Source organism: Pieris brassicae, chromosome 4 (assembly GCF_905147105.1).
Source record: "Pieris brassicae chromosome 4, ilPieBrab1.1, whole genome shotgun sequence".
Classification (NCBI taxonomy): domain Eukaryota; kingdom Metazoa; phylum Arthropoda; class Insecta; order Lepidoptera; family Pieridae; genus Pieris; species Pieris brassicae.
In genome coordinates, this window is record NC_059668.1 from 13,703,647 (window position 1) to 13,720,704 (window position 17,058).

The following is a 17,058-nucleotide window of genomic DNA, read 5'->3' on the forward strand; positions in this document are numbered from 1 at the left end:
TTTCTGCGCAGTTTTCTAATTTATTTTTCTTTCATAAGAATCTTCTCCTGGTAATAACAGACACAACAAATCAAATCAAAGACACAAAATCACGATAAAGTAAACTGTCTTGTATATATAGTTTTGCACTCTTTCTGCTCATCTTATCAAAATTTTTTTTTCTCTCATTAGTTGGATGAAAGAGATCACTTGAATGCGATAAGACCCCCAGTTGGCCTCCTTTTTATTTAATTTTTACAACTGTACTGTATTTCAGTAATACTGCAACGAAGTGAAAACAAATAAAAATTAATAACGAGTTTGGTAGGTAGGTCTCGGCATCTAACTTGGTCAGAGTTAGTGGGGGAAAGTTAGAACATTTACTGTTACTAGAAAGATGCCTAAATATGACTACGGTGCATTGATTTTAGCTATTATATTTGACCGATATTAAATACATATATGTACTTATCATAGAGCTACCGAATGTGTAAATTTATTTCCAGAACAAGGAGGCTTCCGTGAATGAACACTGTCCTTTTGCTTTTATTACGCCATAATCGAATTATACTTTTATAATTAAATAAATAGTTATCGTATCAAACTAAGTGAAAACCGTCAGTTACTAGAAAAAAGTAAACAAACAGGTGTAGAAATGATTTCCTTTTAAACTGTAAGAAAATCAAGAATGTTAAAGAAAGCAGTCGTAAAATAACTCTAAACATCGTTGATAAAATACGTACCTAAATCTATGAAATTATCATGGCAAGTTATGTTTACCTACTACTATGTATCAGGGCGCCTCAATAAGAATGCCAAGGGCACGTTTACAACACTAAGATATCTTAGCGATCACTTGAGATAAAATTCTCTGATATGTAATAGTTAAAAGCGTGAACTTCAAAATACGTTCTACAAATATATAAATATTATTTTTGAATATATATCAAAATATTTGTATAATAGTCCACAAGTATTATAAATAGGTAATATTTTATTGTGTGAATGTTTGTATTAAGTAGACTCCAAAACTACTGACCCGATTTGTAAAATTATTTTACCATTAGAATACTACATTATCCCTTATCAACATAGGTTTTATTATATTTTCAAAAAAATAGGGTTATAAAAATTTCCATATTGTAACCTAGACTGTGAAAGACTACCAATAAAATCCTTGCATTGCGTACGATAAACCGCGATACCATTTTAAATTTAAAAGTCCATATACTATATATATATAGTCCGGAGGCTGTGTGAACTGGACGAGAGTGGTGTACAATAATTAAATGGAGGACAATGGGGGAGGCCTTTGTCCGTAGGCACACAGAATCGGTTATCGTAGATTAAGAAAAACAATAGTTATCTATATATATAAAATTCTCGTGTCACAATGTTTGTTCCTATACTCCTCCGTTACGTCTCGACCGATGTTTATGAATGTTTTTATACATATTCAATAAGTCTGAGACTATCTATTTTTCAAACCCTTAATTGGTAGGGGCTTATTTTTTAGACAAAATTTTTGTTTTTTTTTATTTTTTTATGATACAGCTTTCAAAAATACATACAACCCTTAATTATCACCACTCTACGATCAATCCCTTTTTTATTATAGATGATACTTTATTTTTATTGTAAAAAAATGGGACCTGGAAAAAATATAGATGGCAAAACGACGTTTGCCGGGTCGGCTAATAATGTATATATTTTGTATTTCTGATACCAGGCTATAAATAAATGAATAATACCGATGGCTATTAGGCCATAAAACATCACGCTCCGACCGAAGTAACGTGGCTATATTTTTCTAAAGTAAAAAACAAACAATTATCTATGCCAACCGTTTTCTTGAATCTTGCGCCCTATAAACAAGGATGCGCTTCCGATATTTATTTTTTATTTCGTAATCCCACAGCTTATATAAATAATATATAATAAAAATCAATTATAATAAAGATATAGCCAAAGTTATCTATACATAATATATATAAAAAGGTTGAAACTTTTACGAAAGGGAAATATCTACTAAAATGATTAACTTAGTAATACCTAATTCGGCTGTGGTGTGTGATAGTGTGAAATTGAGGGTACGTAATAACGTGAGCGTGTGTAGTGTGCTCATGGTGCAGGTTATTCAGAGATATGGATATTCTTAATAATCCTTTTAGTTTTAAGTATATTCCTACACTTGGAAGATTCTGTTCACCTAGCCTTGTCTATTTGCTTTCCTATCGCACGAAGATAAGATAAAAAAAGCTACGATATATGTAAAATATATATAAGGCATATTATATATTAGGATTCACGATAGTCAGTTATTATAGAACGAGCGTATTTTAATTTATCGATGACCTTTTCCACGCGACTTATAAGGTCAAAGCATACATTTTGTTTATCTCTTTGTGTTATCTTGTGCTCGTATATTGTATCACGATTTCCTGGATTAACAAATGTTAATTAACCTTTTTAATATTCAATTTGTATCTACCTCTGCACCTTAGTGGTTTTTGTTTGTATGGCTTAGTATAACTTGGCTTCAAACCAAGTAGAAACGAGGTTGGATATTTAGCAGATTGTATTATTTATATCACAATATGAACGAGACGTGAAAACACCTTTTATTAATTCGATGTGAAATCATTAGCTCATTCTTATTTAGCAATTCGAGTGGATTTTCGCTAATACCACGTAATAATGCACACACAGAAACCTTGTGACGTGGAGTTATATAACTATACAAACTATCTTATTTTGTCTAAAAAGTATAAACATTATGACTACGTGAGAAAATTAAAAAAAATCGTTAGTAAAAGTATTAGTACATGATACCATTTATATTTGGACTAATAAACGAAAAGTTATTATATTCTGTGATATATATTTGAAGCTTGCAAATAAATACAAACTATGTTACTCAGGGATAATATAGTATTAACAATCAGAAAAATACAACCTCTTCATAATAACTTTCGATTTCCTTTCTAAGGTAAATTTATTCATAGCAAAGGAGTATCTATATATCTAATCATTAAGTTTACTTAAGTTATTAGATACCATGGTTCGTGGCACATACATAACTTTTTGTTCAAAGTGATTACTGGCGGCCTTCGCGATAGTTAATTCACTAAACCTATTGCCAACTTTTATTAAAGCCTGCACAACCAGTTTTCATGTTGAAATCATATTGTTTTCAGTAACAATGCACTATACGCTGAAAAGGTTTTAAAACGCTTATAAAATTGTACTTTTAGGAGAGTAATTATTTAATGTATTTTGTTTTATTATAATTATTTTTTTATTCAAGCAAACACTCAGAAATTGTCGTAAATATTATATAAGTAGGTTAGCTTTATGTCTTCAAAACTCACGCACACAGTATTTTTACCAAGGCACATGCAGTCCATTGCAATGACCCATGTAAGGGCAATCCAGTATTCCCACTACCAGAATACTGTTAGGCCTCCCTCGCGCCTCACCAGATCGCTTGCGTGTCGTGGCGAAAAACAGTTCTCACCTGCCAAACCAAACACTTTACAAGATTAATATATAATTATTACGTTTACAACTAAACTGCCCAAGTTTGATACGTTCTTCAAAAATAATTAAAAAAACAGTTGTTTCTTTACAGTGGTCATTACGTTTCCTTGAATTAAATTTATCGAATTTACATTAAATAGAGAATGTTATTTAATATAATGATAATAATTCTGTGTATTTTCTTTAAGAACTGGTTTTTATTATTTCAGTCTATACATATAAACTAATTTAACTGGATAATTGCGTTTTTTATATCGTTGTGTTCAGTAATTAATTTCGAAGTCGTGTTGTATGATATCTTGTTAACGAGTTTAACATTGCCGCAATAAATGTTACGTACACTTGAAAAACATTTAGATACATCCGATTATTATGACCATTCGTGACTTCGCGCTCTGATATTTATCTCTGACATATTTTCTTTTTCGTGAAAAACGATTTGATGTTTATTGCCGAGACCTAGATAATAGAAAGAAATAATTATATACATAATAGCAAAGTATATTTAGGTAAAAAATGCACTAGCGCCACACACATTCCCTGTGTCGTGGGCAGCCAGTCTCTTCTTTTTAACATGTTAACGGTACTTGACAATAAATTTCTACATAACATATATATTTTATAATAAAACTATTGTTTAGCAATAATAACTTCTGTTGATGTCTGTTGTTAAAGATGCACGGGCCTTTGAAAGAGAAAAGCGTTGGACGAAGAAAGTGCGTTTTTTGGGTAGCTTATATGTAGGCTTGCGTTGTGTAATATGTATTATATATATAGTATGATATTGTTTTTGGTTCCTATAAAATAAATACAGTAAAAGTAGGTGGTTTATGATCCTGTTACGTTTTTAAACACAGGGTCACCCTGCGTAACGTCGCTTGTTGAACCGAAACAGCCCCATTAGTACATACGTTAAAAGGTTTTGCGGCAGGCGAAGCCCGCTAAAGTCAGTCGAATATCTATAGAGATAGCATCGTCATAATCATGAGTTCATGTCATTCCCATAGTATCAGGGAATAATACTATTATCGATTGAACTAGTTCCAATTTTCATAAAAATAACTGTTGTTAATACTATTTTACAAGTACAAAGTAAATCTTTTAAAACGCGAGTCATTCCTTGATCAAAATTTCAATATTCATAAGGTTTGTAGAGGTTACTAGTACTTACTGGGTACTCAACCGCATATACGACAAAAGAATACCATTATACTGAATGTTTCGAGTACGACGCATTATGTTAATGCGAAATACCTTTGTTGGTTTGCCTATAAATATATGAAACTTTAAACCTCGTATTTGCAAAGAAGTTGCTTTTTATAAACAATATAATCTTTATGTCGTATATAATCTATTATTTTACTTATATCTATGTTTCTCATTTCAGATACCGGTGGACAGAAATGGAAAAACAAGATCTTTAGAAATTCGGAACGCATATCCCAATGAACATACAAATATAAGAAGCTATTCTGCAGATATTAAAAACTCGTACGCAATAGAAAGCAGAAGTAGTGTTGACAATCATAAAAATGATTTAAAAGAAAAAATATATTTCAAACCGTATACCACGTTGATACCGAAAATTAATTTCAACATGGACAAAGTTGTCGACAGAAATCCAAGAATTTTAGATTTACGTGAAAAATTAAATGAAATTTCCAAAAAGCAGGAAATGAATGTAGATAAAAAAACTAAAAGTCTGCTTAATGACATAACACAACAGCTGGTTGAAGACAAAGAAGGGGATGACTCAGGACCATATAGTTTATTATTTGATATTCATAGCCCTTCTACGTCAAGCAAAGAAAGAAATGAGCATTCAAGCAGGGTTGATTATGAAGACGCGGATTTACATTCTCGTTACCCTAATAAAAGTCCCAACTCAATTATAGCAGTTGAGCGGCTGCCTAATGTTTTAAATTTTGATAACAAACCAATGAATGAGTTTGAGTACTCGTGTGAAAAAGAATTTAGTCCAATACATAAGAAAACTTTTAACACTCATTCCCGATCAGATCTTTGTTTACAATTAAAGTCGCACATACGAAATATCGACACGAACTCAAGTCCGAACGAAAACTCTATGACAAGAAATAATGAAGAAAACTCTTTAGATGACAGTTTAGGCATACTAACACCGGATCAAATGGATGATATTTGCTACTTAGAAAATTCGTTTTCTCCCACCGTTGAGGGATTGCCTATATTTTGTGAAAATAATGAATATAAAGTTTCTCCAGATAATGGCGATACTCCGTCTACCGATAAGACTGAATCTAACTCAGCAGCATCGACAATTCAGAACGACTGCTATGAAAATACTATAAATTTAAGTAAATCTAGTGTCGTAAAAGAAAATTTTGCCCCAATCGCAACTATTGATGCTATTGAAATTACTTCCTGTGATAATGATGTGTTATTGACGTATTCTAATAATTTATTGAACCATCCTGATGGTTGTTCTCCACAAAATATATTACTAAAAGAAGAATGTATAAACATAGGCACAGAATCGTGTCAAGACATCTCCGTGTCTGAAGTATTAGAAGAAGAATTTTTACCTTCTATACACGGCAGTATACTAGAACCAGCGAGTTCAATGGCCGATACAACTGTGAACATGGAGATACCTTTAGATGTTAAAAATGGTATGCCTGTAATCACAAACAGGATAGAACAAACACCATCACCTGAAGATCTTCCTTTAGATAATTCAGACGTAAATGGAGAAATAAGCACCTATTCTCAGTTTTCTTCATCAACTCTGCATGATTCCCAAACTTATTCAGACAGCAAGAGCACCGATTATACAAAGTCTATGGAAACGTCAAAGGTATCGAATAGTTTTATAACTAGTATAACAAGTATTACGAGCCTAGACGGGTATCAGGGTGATGGTGAAATGTCAAGACCCGTTAGCAGAAGTGCAGAACATAATTTAGGTCCTCGTGAAGAAGTCATAGATATGGATTGGCAAAATATTGCGGTGCCTAGAAGAGTTGATCCTATGACAGATTCCGACTTCTTTACAGAGAGTGATGCTGATGGGTTCGATGAGCAAATGCAAAGGGGTGATAGACGCGCTCAAGTTATAGATGGTGCCTTATACGGAGGAAAAAATAAAAAATCAAATCAACCTTTGATAGTTAATAGAAGTGAAGATTCTTGTATGGAATCAAGCGGAGTTTATACAGATTTTGAAAACCAACGCGCTTCCCCTGTGTTTTTAAATGTTATAAATGATATGTCACCAGCTTCTACGATTTCGTCGCGCTCGGATTGCAGCCAAAAAAAATTAGAAGATATTTACTATACACCTTTAAACAATCATCTAAATAACACTTTAGAGGAAAGCGATCAAAATATCCCATGTTTATTGGATGACGACAATATAACACCCAAGAATACCAGTAAAAGAAATTCTATAAAAAGTGATAAAAGTGAAATTAATGCATGTGAAAAAAATAAAGAAGAAAAAAGGAGTTTCACTTTAAAGAAGTACAAAATGCCGAAGCGCGATGTTCCAAGCAAGCTTAAAACGATGTTACAAAGTCGAAAAAGTGAGGTTGATAATAATGTTCAAAATAGTCCTAAAGCAGTGAAGAAAACGGAAAGACGAGAGAGCTTTTTGAAAAAGAACGTAATTGACAGCAAAACTGATTACAGAGTTAAGTCTTACAAAGACATCAAATCAAAAGTCGATTGTTCATTTTCTTTACAACGTTCTCAGACTTCATGTAGTGTAACCAGGATGATGAGTTCCAAATCTCAAAACCAAAATGCGAAACCAAAAAGGTAACTACTATACCATAATAATTTAATTCATTATTATTTAATTAGACCTTATATTAATTAAAAACTTTGTATTTGTTTTACGCAGTTCATCGACTAACCCTCAGATTCAGAGTCGAGACATACCATTACTTGCGTATGTCAAAACTGTCAATGGATTACGTACCCTTGGAAAAGTCCTGTTTGAGGACATTGTAATCTTAATCTTAACGAGAAATGCTTTATATATCAAATTGGTATTCATTTGTACTCATACCTTTACAGTAGCAGTACCATACCTTTTACATAATAAACGCTAGGGCTTCACATAAAACAAACGTACGTATACGGAGTGGCCAAAAAGTCGTGGATCAAACTCAACTAGGGGTTAGATGGGGTCATCAGCTGCAAAACATTGTTCTACGGGAGGTCCTTAAACTCGACCCCTGTAGAGTTATCATTTATTTTGCGTTTTAAAAAGAAAATTCCTTTTTTCTAATTCTTATTAGAATTCGAAAAAACTACATGTGTAATAAAAATCTAATGGATTTAAATCGTGCGATGCGAACCTTTCCTGGCGCTAGAGCATGCTCCAGTTGAGTGTATTCTCTGCTCGCAGCAGCTATCTATAAACGTTTGAATCTAGTCCGATTCACACAGTACTAGTCACAGGTTACCTACATAAGTCCGAATCGTTGTCTTGTTTTTTCGTGCAAGAAAGGAATTGGAGCCACTCATGGCCAAGGCAAATACCTTTTAAGAATCCCTATTAAATGCGCCAAAACTTGTAATACAGGATCACTTTTCGGTATAGTATTTTTTTTAACAGTGTGGTCCGAAGTAAAAAAGAAGTTATGATTTGAGAAATTTTCATTTCGTAAAACTTAATATTATTTTTAATACACCCAACCATAAATAGCATGTCTAACGCAAGGTCTCATGAGTACCAATAGTGGATAGTAAAAAAAGATACAGGTGTACATTGTTTCGAATCTTAATAAGAATTAGTAAAACTCAATTTTCTTATGAAAACGCAAAATAAATTATAACTCGGCAGGGGTCTTAAGGATCTCCTGTAGAACATTTTTTTGCAGCAGATGACTCCATTTAACACCTAGTTACGTTTGATCCAATACTATTTGGCAAACCTGTATATATATCGCCGGGTATTTTGTAAACACTTTGCGGAGTGCCCTCTATCGTCAAACAACGCAAAGTTAAACTGATAGTTTCAATAAAATGGCATAACAAAATAATAACGAATCGTTGCTGTATAGAAAACTCGAACATCGAACTACGTGCCATATTTGGAACTAAACAGAAGAACATACATCGTTCAAGTAGAGTTAGTAAAGTATACAAATTGTATGGAAATCGATGGTTAAAATTGTTGACTTCTATTATTAGAGACCAATAACAATCTAACAAAAGGTAACAATTTAATCTTTTATATTAAAATAAAGACATAAAACTAAATCACTTTATTTGCACTCTTGTAACTTAAATGTCGTCTAATTCTGTGAAATTGCGTTTATGCTGTAGAAAGAGACAAATGAGTACTTTGATTAAAGCGATGCCATTAGACTGTGATTTTTTATGAATATGGTTGTACTCCGACTTCGGGCTTTTGGTGGAGAAGATTTTTCAAGCGGTAAGGTATGCTTTTGACTAATATACCGATTATATTATAATCGACAGTCGTCACATGCGAATGCGGCTGGAGCTGGGGTCGGCGCACGGCAGCGGCAAAAGCAGCCTCCATAGCTCACAGAGCGACATCAGCGCCACCAGCTCACCAGCACCCAAACATACCACCGCTCGCTTCCCCCTGCGTAAGTATTTTTGTTATTATAGATGCAATTATAACAAATTTTAGATTACGAGCACAGTACTTTCATGAAATAAATTTCATATTATAATTAAAAATAATTAGCTGCATTGAGAATCACATGTCATACGAATTTTTACGACTTACGAATGACTAAAATCTGTCACACATTTTACAAAGTAAAAAAATCATATCCTCATTCTGAATCTGAGTAAAAAATTAAACACATTTATGTTTAAACATTTTTATGACTCGAAGAATTTTAATACAATTTACAAAATCTTAATTACTACCAATTTATCGTAAAAACTTTTAATGTTATTGGCAATGAAATAAATATTAAATAATTGAATAGCTTCAACCTTGTATTGTTTGTTAAAATCTTATATGGTTCTGGTAATGGATAAAACGCAAACGGCTTACTCTAAAACTTTTTAACTTCTAAGCAACGATAAAAGAACGTTGTTAAATGAAATGAATTCATTTTAGAGCAAGTTGCTACATAACATCGTATTGTGAATCGTAACTGTTACCAATCGTAATTTTTTTATTAAATAGAACAACTACAATTTGTAGAAATCACGAGACATATTTTGTTAATTAACTATGAAACTTATATTTAAAATACAATAAAATGCGCCTGTAGTTTTTATGCGGCAAAAGTTGTTAACGCAAACATTGCTCAACGGTATTAAGAAGCAAATAAATGATAAAGAAAATATTATGTATATAAAGTTATTGAATAAATATTTTTTGACTAACGTCACCATTAACGTCATTCGACACACAATAATTATTGTATGTAATTTTTCCATTTCGGCGGCTATGTAAATATTTAGCGATCTTGAACTCTCGCTTCACACAAATTTATGTGATAATTTGTTGAACAAATTAACATTAATATAAACGAAATATTGGAGTTTTCAGACCCATAAAAGGTTAAATCCGTTATTAAAACTTTTATACCAGGCCCTAAGTGTATCCTTCACACTAAGTTATTATCGAGTCAGCTGTAGACCTGTGGCAGTGGGTGCATAAATCGATGCAAAGGTCACGAAGAGCAATACAAGTATTTAGGGTTGTCAAAACGTCCTACAATGTTTTTGTTGTGATATATTGGCGTTACATTTTTGGTTAGTTACGTGAAGCAAGTTTTATCTTAATAAAGTAAAAGTACGTATTATAGAAATAGCGATCATTGTTATTCTTTCAAATATTACAAATATTATTATTCGTATATTAAATGCACTTTCGTGTTGTTGGTCTTTAACTAGTCCGTAGCTGTCAACCCTATACAAGACCGCATGGCAACTGACATTTCCTCTTGCAACCCGCTACACGCTAGTCGCTAGACAAGAATCAAGAGGCGGCCAGTCGCCGACGAGACGCGACCGGCGCGCGCCGTCTGCGCTACTTTGTCGCGTCCGTGACGTCACTTACGCGAAAAATCAATGGTTACCTCTTCGATACTAAGGTTAACCGCATACCGCATTTTAAGGAAAATGTGATCTATGCCAGTGAAGTGCCGAACAATACAATCGCGAGTTGTTACAGCAGCTCCACAAAATGTGAACGGTTACTGTTTTTGAGTGGTGTCATAATTTCATTTCCTAGAATCTTCTATTATTTATACTTTCCATTTTGACAGGTTAGGCCTCATTTAGTTACTAGTAAAATCTCATACAATTCTACGAGTAATCTGTGATAATAGAATGAGCAGTATTGTTTTAAAAATATGATTAAATGAATCAAAAATCAAAAGTTTTCTTATAAGATACTGTCACTTTTAAACCCTTCATTAACTTGCTTAAAATAAGACCTGATTATACTCATAATATGGGTATGCATTGAACGTAAACTGGTTGTATTATTGACATTCCATAGACAATATTCAATGCCGTTACTCAAAAGCAATCTGTTGTTTACACTTACATTAGGAGTAATGAGACAAAATACACATTATTTTGTCTATTACATCTAATACAGATAATAACTCAATTAGACGACTACAATAATTTGCAGAAAAATAAAAACTGAAGTATTTCCGAACGAATTCGACTTGGGTTCCTTGAAGTGCGTCCCGATTCTTAAAAGGGAGCCCTCTGGGGTTGAGTATACAGTGCGCTAGACCCGTTCTATAATAATCTATTTGAACATTAACGAATAGTTAAAAATAGTAACAATTACAAGGAAATGATTTAATATATCCAGTAAAATTTCTGCGGTTGCAAAACTGATAATATGAGTTGCTGCGCACTTTATACTCATTACAGTAAAACCTTGTGTAATTTTTTATCTCGTTAGGAACATAATAGCACAAATGAAGGCTTACTGTAAGTCAATTATGATCTGCCAACAATATCGTCTACGTTTGAAAATATGTATCGCAAATATGAAAAAAGTATTCTCCACCTTTCACTATTATATCTGGCCACTACGATCGACACGCAATAAGTAACTGTTAACTTGATTGATTAATTTTACTGTCGTTATCCTTGTCCTTACCTTAACTTGTGGAAATTACTGGAATTTATTGAAAGCCATTCAAGGCTAATCTTTAAATCACATGTCAATCACTGATAATGATATTTCGACAGTCATATAAAAATAAAATTCTGAGTATATTGATGAATTGGTCCAATGTTAAAATCTGGTGTTAAAAAATCTCTATTATTGAACAAAAAGTATGATCAACATAGTACCGAATATATATATGTACTTATCAGGGCCGGATTTAGAGGTCTGGAGGTCTCAGGGCAACAAAGGATTCCCAGGGGCATGAGGAGGTTCCAAATTATTTTCCAAATATTTTTTTTTAGTCGAGGTTTTCAATCAATAATTTATTGTGAAACCAAGTAGATTGTTTTAGTATTAACAAACATAAAAATAGATCAGAAGAATTGTTGTTTACTACTGTTTTCTAGTCTGAAGTTATAACATTTTTTTTCCAAAGTCTTTTGTGGGGCCTCTTTTTTGGGTACTCCGGGGCTCTAGTCCCGGTTGCCCTTCCCTAAATCTGGCTCTGCCTATTATGAATATTAATTATGATTCATTAACCGTAATCTTACTTTATTATTATTATTTTTTAAAGATTCAGTTTACTATTGTATAATTTTCTCTAATATATTTAGTTTACTGTAGTATGCCCTCTGTAGGTTTTTATATACCATGGGTTGCCAGGAAGAAATCCCTTGATAGCGATAGGTCCGCCCGTAGTTTAAAGCCTTATGTAACCTGTTTTTTATATGTTTGTTTATGAGCTGAATGACCATATATGAGCTGTATCGGATCTTGAACCTTATTTGGTCAGTCGTTCATAAGACCGTGTTCAATAGCTAAGATCTACCATACGGTACCGGCGATCCTAGTTAGACACGGAAGGGAGGTATTAAATGGTCTAGCTAGCGTCACTTGTGAGTGAAATCCACTGGAAACCGATGCAGTGTAACGGGTTATTCTCGTCGATGGATTTGTTGACGAGCGAAAGACGTTGACCCCGCCGTCGAAGGCGAAACTGACGTGCAAACTTGCAAACATTTGGATGACAATAGGAACTGTTACCACTTTTTATAAGACCACAATGAGACTAACAAAACTTAGGATCTCGTATCGATACAAATGTGTATAGATAATGCACTATCGGCAATTTGAAATATTATTATCATAGTTTCTCTATCAGTTCAGTAAGATTTCGACATCACGTAAAAATACCAGTAGTCATAAGTACGTGTAAGACCTACTGATCTATCTGTTCCGTTTCAAAGTTTCTTAAAAGCAAAACACTCCTTACTAATATAAAGAAGAAAGATTTGATTGTTTGCATTGAATAGGGTCTAAAACTGCGGGATTTGAAAAGTCTTTCACTATAATACAATATTTTCAAAAAAGTTAAAATTACGATTGTGTAACCCAACGTGTGATAAAGACTAATGATAATAGCGCAAAGTCAAAGTGATAAAGACAGTAGAAGACAAAATGTCTGCGATATCATGTCTTACAGAAAGCCTTCATCGAGAAAAGCTTTTGGCTGTACACCATGCTACGACCGAATTATTACGGGAGGAATGGAAACAAGCTAGTAATTCAATTCATAAAAATAACGCATGTATATCACCGATCTGTAATATCAAACTGGTGCTCGTGATATTCTCCAACAAATTCAAGATTATAGATAATGATACTATTATGAAAGCACAATACGCCGCACAGCATCGCGATAACGAAACTGTTAGATTTTATTAGGAGTGAAAGCCAACAAGATTCAATTACTTTACAATGTAAGGTACAGACTCGAAGCATACTGTCGTGATTCAAATAATTATCACTTTCAACGTTTATTGGCCTAGTTGAGCAGTTTGACAATGACTATTGCCCTAAAAGTTAAATGACAATACTAGTCTAAAAACCTACATGACACGACATTTTAACATTACGTAAAATAGTCCGGTCAATACAGACGTTTGAAATAACAAACACTCCCGGAAAGCTGAATTTTGGTGGAGAGATGGGCTTTACCATTACAAATAAAGTTTTAAAAATTCCCATCGATCCTATGTTTACTACAAAAGTTATTCGGGGACAAAGGTCAAAATTTGAGGAATAATATTCTTAATGCTAAAGTGAGTTCATTCATGCTAAAGAGGATTCAGTTAGAAACTGACTATCTTTTATATATATAATAAATGTTTTCAGAATAGTATAATAGAATAATATATATAAAAGAGACACATATAGGTATTTATAGTGCCTGATTATGTATACACGTGACTTATATGTGCATATCATGTATAATGTGACTCTTAGAATCGCGATATCTCAGAAATGGAAACTCTTAGGAGAAAAATCATGAGTACCATTTTCGTAAAGAATTTTAAGATCTATAACTTTGGCTTGAAACGTGTTTTGATTAAATTTAGCGTTCAAAGTTTGACCTTTGACACCGAATAACTTGTAGCGCATATAGGATTTTGGGGGGGGATTTTTAATACTTTATTTATTATGGTAAACCCCAATTTTTTGGCTTTCCGGGAATTTTTGTTATTTGACCACCACGTTTATGTCTAAATTGACCGGAGTAAAAGGTTCGGTTGTAAACAAAGAAATTGCAAAGCAGTTGTAACGGATGTGTTTTGGAAGGAATGTCGGCTGAGATTTTGTTGATACGGCGTTAGTTTATATTAAATTGTTGATGATTATGCCTCATAGAAGTTTGTAATGTGTGAAGGTTCCTCTACGTTTAAACAATTTTTTGAAAATATTTTAGGAATGAAGATAAACATTCGTGCAATTAAATCTAAAGTTCATAAAAGAAAGTCTTAAAAGAATTACACAATATTACTGCTTGCTTCCTGCATGGACTGTATTACTCCATGTAAAACTTTCTACCAGTCCCTTGACAATCATTGTACCGGTGACGTGGTTAACGGGCCATTTGGAATATCGTTGAAATAAAAACAGAAAAATATTAATTGATGATGAGATAACACTATTGTCTAATTACCTAACTAGAGCCGTATCGTATCGCCTGTTACTAAATTTCACATTCACCATCCTCTTGTCAATCAAAAATATCACTTTGTTATTAAATGTTAGAGATATTATATCATATGTAGATTCACGGTACTAAGATTTTATTTCATTGATCAGAATTGAGTCTCTCCAAAATGACTATATTGTTAGCCGAGGATAAGGTATCATCCTTCTAAATTCAAGGATTTTATCAGTTCAGTTAGGACTCAGGAACACTTTAGTTCCTCTGATATAATTGAACATTATGAATTCTTATTTTTTATTGACATTATTGCGTATTCAATACATTGCATATTCTCTTTATTTATGTCCTTTCTCATAACCTAGGAGCTCAGGCATCTCTCTTTACAATTCTTTGCGATTTTAACGGATTAAACAGTATTTATCCGAAGCTGGATGTATTACGTAGTGGGCTGATCGGTTTTAAAGAAATCATTGATCATTGTTAAGTGCCTGTCTCGAAGCTAATCCGCTGTTTTGCTGGTAGTAATTTTTTTCTGCACAACGAAAATATCTGGTATTTTTCTTTATTTAGTTCAAAGTATAAGGTTGTGTTTGACCTCTTAAGATATTCCAGCCGAAGTCTCATTCAACTTGATCGTATAACATTTTAGCAGTCGAAAGCATGACTGCCTTTTTGTACTTTTGAAACCACAACACTGAACAGACCGGTTTAATGTGGAGTAGAATGTACAGGTGATGTAGAGAACAGGTCCTGTTACTGGTTTGTTTAACTTTTATCTAGGCACAAGCATACAATACAGGTTCATCAAGCATGAATGCGACATAACAAATGCCTTTTTAATCGCTTATATGGCGATTATCTTAAACGCTCGCAAGATAAATACTTGACAACTTGAGTGTTGTAATTTTAAAATAAAAATTATACATCTTAACGTAACTTGAGTTTTTTTTATTTGTCACAAAATTCTTTATCGCTTTCTAGTTCGTAGTATGTTCTATATAATGTCAGTCGTCACCTGAGTTTATTATTACTAGGCGTAAACTTTCCTAATGGTATTTAACGGCTTTGTTTATTCATAGGAAAATCTAGTAGTAGTATAAGTATGTATGTATAACGTTCATGTTAGCGGAATTAATAAGCAGAAAATTGGTCATATTAAAGGATGTGTATAACATGTATTATTACGCCATACTGCTGTCGTATAATCTAGTAAAGTTAAGATCTATTTAGGAAGGTATTAAAATACAGTATTTACGATGTTTTTAACCTACATAGTTATTTTGCATACTAAAGCTTTTATCAATTTATTTAAATATTATTTATATTAATAGAAAATTGATATATTGTATATTGTAAAGTCTGTATTGTAAGGAGGTTTAAAAAGTGTTTGAAACTTACCGAACCAACCAACTTTATTCTCATACAAATGACACACACTCACTCACTCCCTTGCACCCACAACACTCACTTATGCACTCAGACGTGTTGTAAACAGTTGAAAAAACAAATAAAATGAGGGAAATAAAATTTAACTTATATTTTAAGGAATTTATAATTATTTTTTGTTTTGGAGGAGCTGGGAACGTTGTCAGGTATTTTTTTACTTTAAAAGGATCCCAAATCTTACACATTATAATGAATTGTTGTGAACTGAATAACATTTTTATTTTATTATTATTTAGTGATATTTTGACTTTATTTGCTTCGAATTAAAAAAATACCAACACATCAACACCATATTCGTCGAGGTCCATATTGTTATTTAAGTAGCTATAAAGTTTGAAACATGGAATGTAGATTGTCTGTAATTAATAAAGAATGTTAAAAATACACACCTAAACTAGTTTAAATACATTTTCGTTAAGGTATTTTTGCCTATTCGTGAAGTCATTTGTAAAACAAGTTAATCATTCAAACTACCTCTAAGTTTACAGTAAACGCATTCTAATTATTGTATTTAATTTGTGAAATAACGAGCCACTGGAGGAGGTAGACGTCAGTTACGCGTTGTGACTGTGTAATTTGTTACGTGACTACAATTATACTTTCGATCGTATTCAGTTGATAGCCATGTTCAGAGACCAGCTTGGACGCAAAATTTAACGACGGTATATGACTAAATTACTTTCGAGAGACACGTGTTCTAATCGACCAAAGGATTTTCCTATATTTAGTTGCAATACTTTATAGTTTGAATTATAATAAAAGTCTTTATTCACTAACCAAATACATATCAAAATATGTTATGACGACATCGAAGGGACTACTCATATGTGGTCGTAAAAACCGGTATGTTGTTATAAACGATGTCGTCGTAAACGGTTTTGGCTGTATTTATTTACTTACACTTCGTAACCTTAAACATAGATACATAAAAAATATTGTACATAAGTTATTGGGCAATGGGCGGCCTTATCGCTAAGCGCTGGGATTTATTCCAGGC

General features: G+C 32.8%; 1 protein-coding gene across 4 annotated transcripts in view; it reads left to right on the forward strand.

Moving 5' to 3' along the window:
- LOC123708216 (coiled-coil domain-containing protein 6) overlaps nucleotides 1-17,058 on the forward strand; it is a 70,612-nt gene that overhangs the window by 8,099 nt on the left and 45,455 nt on the right. Inside the window, exons 2-3 of one of the 4 annotated variants that reach the window (XM_045658801.1) lie at nucleotides 4,907-7,317; nucleotides 8,992-9,125. In XM_045658801.1, coding sequence (XP_045514757.1) covers nucleotides 4,907-7,317; nucleotides 8,992-9,125 — 2,545 coding nt within the window. Of the gene's footprint in view, nucleotides 1-4,906; nucleotides 7,318-8,991; nucleotides 9,126-10,479; nucleotides 10,770-17,058 lie in introns of those variants that run through there. The other 3 variants (XM_045658802.1, XM_045658803.1, XM_045658804.1) reach the window with 3 other exon arrangements.